General features: G+C 43.4%; 1 protein-coding gene across 1 annotated transcript; it reads right to left on the bottom strand.

Annotated features, from left to right (window-relative positions):
• Window positions 1-1571: 1571 nt before the first annotated feature.
• Window positions 1572-7668, bottom strand: ecsit (ECSIT signaling integrator). Its single transcript, XM_078276293.1, has 8 exons — window positions 7561-7668; window positions 6722-6891; window positions 5847-6252; window positions 4115-4338; window positions 3586-3643; window positions 3181-3329; window positions 2874-2979; window positions 1572-2262 (listed from the first exon to the last, which is right to left on the bottom strand). Exons 2-8 carry the CDS (start codon window positions 6854-6856, stop codon window positions 1994-1996), a joined length of 1347 nt encoding a protein of 448 aa, XP_078132419.1. The 5' UTR covers window positions 6857-6891; window positions 7561-7668; the 3' UTR covers window positions 1572-1993.
• Between the last annotated feature and the right edge of the window lie 353 nt (window positions 7669-8021).

Genomic DNA, 8021 nt, shown 5'->3' with positions numbered 1-8021 from the left:
CTGAACAGATGGGTTATTTATATGCTTTTTATAAGAGTCCACCGAGTCCAATGACCAAAAGCTTAGTGGAAGAGCATTCCACAGCTTAGGAGCTACCGGCTGAAAGGCAACGTCTCCTCGAGTCTTAAAACACTCAAAAAACACTGAGCGGAGGACCTGAGAGTACTGTAGTCAGAGTATGTCACGATACGATATTATTGCGATTTTAAAAATTTTACAATATTTGCGATATATTGCAATTTATTACCTTTCTTTTTCCCAATTTCATATTATGTCCCCAAAAGGAAACTTTGTCAACATCTGGTTTTATCTCAGTTAGCCTGATAGCTGGTTTGATTTGCATTGAGAGATGATTTTATGGAAAGTACCCCATGCCAATCTCTAGGTATGGTGAAGGGTATGTGATGATGGGGGGGCCAAGGGAACTTTATCAGGATGCATAGTAGCCTGGATCCATGAAATAACTGGCCTTTCAAAATAAACATCTGCCTGCCTCTATGGGAATTTAACATAGGGGTGTACTTACTTATGCCCCCTGTATTTTAAGGAAGAACATTTATTTATTTACGCTACATTATTCATTCACAAAGAAAATTGGTGTCCTTAAAGATTGGATTTTTCCTCATTTTTTTAATTAAGGCATTAAGATCACCATCCAAAAGATGATTTTTTTTATTCCTCTTTTTAGTCACCTTTAGCATGGGTGTCCTAATTTTTTCACATGACTGTAGCTACTGAGAATGTGCGACTCCCAACAGAGATGGAACAGAAGTGAGATGTCTCACTCTGTAGCTAAAACAGAGAGCTCAACACACAGGGTGAAAAGAGGAGCTGCAGCAACGTGCAGTACAACAAAAATATGGTGTTTTTTGAAAATTAAACCACGTAAACCTATTCTGATATAACCTCTAAATACAATTATGAACCTGAAAATGAGCAGAATATGATCACTCTAAGAGATTTCACCAAGTCTTGCTTTTTCCATGCAGCTTTTCCAATTCAGTTTGTGATTTTACAATAACACCTAAAAGGATGCACAACTAGCATCACCTGTTAGGTTCAAATGGATATATATGTGGAAATATGTAAACGGATAGATTTATTTATTTATTCACTTCAAATTGTCCCTACTGCGGATCAGTTCCCAACCTTTTTGGCTTGTAAAACCTCAAAATAAAACAGTGTCTACTTTGACCCCCCCCCCCAGCATATGTTTATGGTTGGGACCAGTTTTCTTAAAATTACTTTTTACTGGAAGTGATTACCATAAATTGAAGCAAACAAATCAACATGATTTTGTGTGGTAGAAATATGTTTTTTTTTTTTTTTTGCATTCCTATCATGTAAATGATTTCACAACCCCCTAAGAGCTACCTTATGACCCCTTGTGGGGGTCCTGGCCCCCTGTTTGGGATCCATTGCTTAAGATCACTTAAAATGTAGACTTGGGGCACCTGGGTAGCTCACCTGGTGGAGCACGCACCAGTGTACGGAGGCTCGGTCCTTGACTCAGTCTCTGCTGCATGTCATTCCCCCCCCCCCCCTCCCCTTTCATGTCTAAGCTGTCCTGTCCAATAAAGGGCTTAAAAAAAATAGACTAAACCTACGCACACAAAGAGCCAGAGGTTTCTGCCTGTTAAAAGGGAGTTTGCTTGCTCTTGGGGGGAATTGTTGGATCTTTGTAAATTATAGAGTGTGGTCTATACTTACCTATCTGTAAAGTGTCCTGAGATAACTTCCGTAACTATTTGACACTATAAATACAATTGAAATTGAAGTGAAAATGACGAAGCACGCGTTTTTTGTTCAATTTAATTTATTTGATTTCTGAATGTTACCAGCATCCTCCTCTCTCAGGTTGTGCTGAGTTGGTGTGTTCCCCAGTTAAATGAACCAGTAGCTCACACTAGTCCAGCCCCCTACCCCAGCATGGACATAGACTTCTGAATCAGCTATATATACACTAGATAGGATTTCACAGTCTGACTGCTGTTCACCACTTGGCCCCCTGGCTTCTCCTCGGCTCTTCGTCTTCTTCAGGCTGTCTCTCCTCTCTCTGGGGCCCCGGGTCTGTCCTGTGGTGGTGGGCTGACTCTGTGTCAGCCGGCCCCTGCAGCTCCCAGGGCCCTGCGTCCAGTCGGAACAGAGTGGGGACCTGACCCAGGATGGGGTTGTTCTGCTGGAGCCCAGAGATCCACTGGTTGAGGACGGCCTGGTCTCCCTGGCTGGTCATACACATGGCAAAGACCGGACCTTCATCCACTGGATACAGGACACACAACAACAGCTGCATTACACACTCCATATCAGGTCTCCCACGCCTTCATTCTGAACAACTAGGGATGCTAATTTAGTTTTTTTCTAACCCATAGCCCAACGATCATTAACTGTTAACCGACAAGCAGGCAACGGAGTCCCAGTTCACCATCTGGGAGGCTCGGACATACTTTCCGCAGGGTTTAAAAATAAGTTTTAAACCCTGCCCGATGGCCCGAGGCAAAAACGCCCCGTCAGGCAAGTAGATATAACAACCCATGAATGTGCTGTTGGCAAACCAAGAATTCAGTTAGTGCATGACACTTTTGACGTTTTTATTCAACATTTTTTTAGGCTTTTGACAGTTCTTTGACAGGTCTTTTGTTTTTCTGCGCTTTTTTTTTTTTGGCGCTTTTGACGGATTTTTTTTTTTTTTTTCATGTGGACGCATGGGTTACTTAGAATTCCTCATGGGGGAGACAGAAACTATGCACTATAGCTTTAAGCTGATAGTGTTAATTGGTCAAAACTCCTATTGTCGGTTAACGGTTAATCATGAACATCCATATAAACAACCCTGAACACAAGTCAGAAACAATCACTAAATTAAATCTTACAGTCTTCCACATCGAAGCTCTCTTCGTCCCCAAAGTCACGGTCCAGATCCAGGTCTAGCTGCAGAGGGAAGGCCAAACACCTCTCTGGGTCAAAGGGCTCCTCAACCTGTGGGAGGGAGGGAGGGACATACAGACACAGACACACATCTTTATCAATCCTTCCTTTTCTTCTTCCTGATCTTTTTAAATCATTTATTCAAATCCAATCCAATTGTCCAACACTGATTTCACACAACATCATTAACACCAACGGCGTGTACTAACGGTTATTAACTTAATATTGGATAGGAGCAGAGGGTTTCCCCACCTTCTCGTCAGGCGGTGTGGGGTCAGCCCTGAGGACGTAGTAGTACACACACGTCTTCCTCAGCCACAGAGGAAAGGGGCCCTCGACAAACACGGGCCTGCTGGGGCTGTGCTGGGCCAGCAGCTGCATCTGGCTGGGGCTCTGGATGCCTGGAGTCAACACAGGAAGGAAAGAAAACAAAGAGACTGAGCACAAGTCTGGATGGATATGGGTCTGATGGAGAGGTTCCTGGTTTGGTAATGTTGTTTCTCTGGTTTCCTCCTTAAAAATCATTTACTGCAATTATTGATCAGAGAAGACCATATCTGATATATGTCTGCAAAATTACAGGACTATACAGAGTTTCACTCCATGAGCAGTGGGAATCCTGTAAACTGCTACAACACATTCAAACAGTTTCCATACCTACTATATGTGGCAGTGTGATCTGCTCTCCGCTCTCTGTAATGTCTGTAGAGGGCAGCTAGTGGGAAGAGCGAATAAACACACAATTATTGGCAAAGACAGATTTTATAACATGACAATGAAGTAAAAAAAAACGTACTCAACATTATGCGAGTCGTTCTAGACAGAGATGCTACATATTCAAAATCCTATGCAATGTTGTTGAGCCTGAAAGTTCTCAACCTTGATAGTTTAACCAACAACAATAAAAAGAAAAGAAAAAGAAAAAAAAAACCTCTCTGTTGTAAATGGCCTTAAACAAACAGCTTGACGGACGGACGCCAGTTGAGTAGTGAACTACAAAAATGGAGGGACAGAAAGCTGCATGTTTTTCAGACAGACTATAGCTAAAATGTTCCAAAAAAAAACAAACATATTAAATGAAAAAATGAACAACTACAGCTCCCATGAAGTGGTTCATGATAGCTGTAGTTTTATACAGGCTAGTCTATATCCTTATTATCTCCCAATCCAAAGGGTACGGTTGTACCTGGTAGACGGTGACTTTCGCATCCAGGTCGTTAGCGATGCGAGTGAGGCTGAAGCGAGCCAAGTCCACTGGGTCTTCAGGCAGCTGCTGGGGGACGGGGAAGGGGTTTATGTGTTTGAATTTGGGGAACCAGTACATGATGCGCTGGTACTTCCTCATGGGGTGGCCCTTCTCCCCAAAGATCTGGACCAGCAGGACTTTGGTCTCCATGTTGGGCATGACACCTGGAACACAATCATTGAGACATTTCCTTGAAATCTCGAGAGAATGCATGCAGATCCCTCCCTGTGTGGAATAACCCTCTCTAAATGATAGGGCTGTGTAACAAATTCAATGAGAACGATTATTTTGGGGCATTTTCGGCCTTTATTTGTATAGGCCAGCTGAAGACGTGAAAGGGGAGAGAGAGAATGACACGCTGCAAAGGGCCGCAGGTCGGAGTCTAACCCGCGGCCCTTTGCGTTGAGGAGTACACCTCCAAATATGGGCGTGCTCTACCAGGGGAGCTACCCACATATTCAATACTTTTTAGGCACCAACCTAGTATCGAGTTTAGAAAAATACCTCAGCATTCCTTTGGTGTAACCGTTTCACTGGAACAGGCATTTCAGCATCAGCGCTGTTGCAAAATGCCTGGAGCTGATCCAACTCGGCAAGAGGGTAAAATGTAGGGCTGGGTACAGAATTCAATACTTTCTAGGGACCGACTGACTTGCCTCCTTAGTATCGAAAAATGCCTCAAAATTCAATACCAAAATTTCTATACCTAAGGAGCAAATCTCATCAGCGTCAGGGAGCCAATAAGAATGCAGCATGCTTCTACCAAGATCTACTAATGCTGCTGATTGGCTGTCTAACGTTACACGTCATAGAGGCACGCAGGGAAAAGTCTGCATTACGCGCAAAGTAGGGCTGAACGATTAATCGTTTTCAAATCAAAATCGCAATCACGAGATCCAGGGTACAAGCGGCCGAAATGGGTTTCCTCAGGAGGGTAGCTGGCGTCTCCCTTAGAGATAGGGTGAGAAGCTCAGTTATCCGTGAGGAGCCCGGAGTAGAGCCGCTGCTCCTTTGCGTCGAAAGGAGCCAGTTGAGGTGGTTCGGGCATCTGGTAAGGATGCCCCCTGGGCGCCTCCCTAGGGAGGTGTTCCAGGCACGTCCAGCTGGGAGGAGGCCTCGGGGGAGACCCAGGACTAGGTGGAGGGATTATATCTCCAACCTGGCCTGGGAACGCCTCGGGATCCCCCAGTCGGAGCTGGTTAATGTGGCCCGGGAAAGGGAAGTTTGGGGTCCCCTGCTGGAGCTGCTACCCCCGCGACCTGATACCGGATAAGCGGACAAAGACGGACGGACGGACGGAAGGAAATCGAAATCGCGATTTGAAAGACCGTGATCAGCTAATCGTGAAGGCCGTGATTTATCGGAAAAAATATTTAGTTTAGTGCATGTTTGGTCTAACATTTGATTTCACATTTTTTATTCCTCTTTTCATTATTATATTTAATGTGGATGATGATTTTTTTTTTTGGAGTTGTGGAAAATCGCAATTTGATCCCCCCCCTCAACCCCACCAAATCATTCAGCCCTAGCACAGAGATCGAAAAAAAGCATCAGTTCAGGAACCAGTTATCAAAGGCATGGTATTGATATTGGTAGCGGTATCTAAACTGTTTGAACGTTACCCAGCCCTACTAAATCCCATGACGGGCTGACTCCTGGAACAAACACCCACCATAGTTCTCCATCTGCTCCAGTAACTGCACTCCGCACTCCTGCTGTCGGGGATAGTGGTTGAACATTCGCTGGATGAAGTTTCTGGGCACAAACACCTCTTTGGGGAAAACATCCAGCAGCTTGTTGTAGACGACCAGGTCTCGCTCCACGCCAAACTCTGGCATCTTCTTCAAAGCGGCGTAGATGAACTCCACGTGACCCCGCCGCCTGATGTCTCTCTTGATGAAGACGTCCACCACTTTGTTAAACGTGGCCTTGGTTTTGACCTCTTTGGCCACCTGCTCAAACAGGTCGTTATGGGTGACCAAAGACTTGTCCCTCTTCTCGTCGTCGTCATTGATGAACTTGGCAGGGACGGGTCGACTCTTGGCATGTGCTGGGCTGCCGTGGAAACGCCTCAACACCTACAATTTGTTGGCAAGACGGAAAAAAGTGAGACTTTTATTGTAATAGGTGCTGCACAATATCAGGAAAATACGCAATAACGTTGTTGAATATCACGATAACGATATTACTTGCATATATATATATATATATAATATATAATCATCGTTACATGGTAAGTTTAGTCTTTTCCTGGTTTCAAAGGCTGCATTACAGTAAAGTGATGTCACTTCCTGAACTTACCAGACTGTTCTAGCTGTTCTATTATTTGCCTTTACCCACTTAGTCATTATATCCACATTATGATGGTTATTTATCTAAAATCTAAATATTTTGTGAAAGCACCAATTGTCAACCTTACAATATTGTCGCAACATCGACATCGAGGTATTTGGTCAAACACATTGTGATATCTGATTTTCTCCTACTCTCATCGCTCAGGAAAAGTTCATGAAATGACCAATATTTTGAGTAGAGACTAAAGTTTACCTGGGTGTTATGTAGCATGTCAGGCTGACTGGAGGAGGCTGACCGGAGCAGAACACCATGCTGGGCAGCAGACCTGACCGACTGGCCCACCAGTCTGAGACACTGCATCTGGAGGAAGCAGCGGGCACACTTCATGGTTGAGCCATCACGCCGACTTTCAGGGAACGGAACTGCAGAAGAGGGACACAATGAACGTTGCATGGACAGTATCGAGAAAAGCTTCATTTCTTTCACAAACCTGCACTCAAGACTGTGGTAAGACTAGGGGAAATTCAAGGTCCCAGTAGCTTAAAGACATCACACACAAATCATAAACAGGATGATAAAATAACAAATCCACATGAATAATATGGACAATAAAAGAAAAGATACTAAATAAAAAAATCCACATGAATGTACTAAGGGATGAGACGCTTGCAGTGACAGGGAAGGTAAGGTGCTCTATGGTAAGGTGCTCTATGGGAGTGTGTGTCATGGTGGTAGTGCAAATAAGTCCAATAATGCAAGGAATGTAGACATTGTAATATAAAAACTATACAGCAGTGCAAGAAAAAACAGCATTAAATATGGGCATTATAAGGAAATAAAGTAGACAGTAGGATAGACACAAATCAAAGTCAATATCAGAGGTTTGAAGTAATAGCGTTACAGCCATTGTTCAAGTATTAAGCTAGACCTCAGTCAGGAGGGAGGAAGGGGTCGTGCATATGAGCTAATATAGCCTGTAAACAGTGTAAGCAGTAAACGGTAATACACGACTGATGTACATTTTAGACTCGTATAGATTTATACACTTAACTCGATTCTGTTTGAACGTTTTATTTTGGTGGAATACCCACCATTTATGCTGACGAACGTACGAAGAAATGAGTCTCCTTCAAAAATCACCCTGTTGACGCCTCGATGACGAAAAGCCGGCAGAACATCCTGGTCCTGCACACATTCGCTTCCCCCAAAATAACAGAAACATTAGCGCAAAAAAGGAATTGTTCCGCAAAGTCCTTTTCCGTCCGCTGCAGTAAATTAACTTATTTATTGAACTGTGTTGTACATTCCTCTAAAATGTCCTGTCGTAAATATATTTTGGCGCCTGTTTTTATAATAGTTATTATGTGGCACTACCCATGCTGTGAAGGCAAACAAAAAAAAAGAACACATGCGCATTAGGCTTTTTATACTAGATTTATTTAAACAAGTGTGACAAGTGAAAGCTAATGAAAGATATCATTAATATTTATATTCGTAGCCAGTCGTATTTTGGGCATATACTGTTGAAGATTTGGGGTCGTCAATGATAGGT

This window comes from Sander vitreus, chromosome 19 (assembly GCF_031162955.1).
Source record: "Sander vitreus isolate 19-12246 chromosome 19, sanVit1, whole genome shotgun sequence".
In the NCBI taxonomy this organism is placed as follows: Eukaryota; Metazoa; Chordata; class Actinopteri; order Perciformes; family Percidae; genus Sander; species Sander vitreus.
This window is presented reverse-complemented; position numbering and strand designations above follow the sequence as displayed.

Coding starts and splice junctions, on each gene's coding strand:
- ecsit (XM_078276293.1), bottom strand. CDS start 6,856: ATGAAGTGTGCCCGCTGCTTCCTCCAGATGCAGTGTCTCAGACTGGTG. Junction 4,339..5,846: donor GGAGCAGATGGAGAACTATG/GTGGGTGTTTGT, acceptor ATTGTGTTCCAG/GTGTCATGCCCAACATGGAG. Junction 3,330..3,585: donor CACACTGCCACATATAGTAG/GTATGGAAACTG, acceptor TGTTGACTCCAG/GCATCCAGAGCCCCAGCCAG.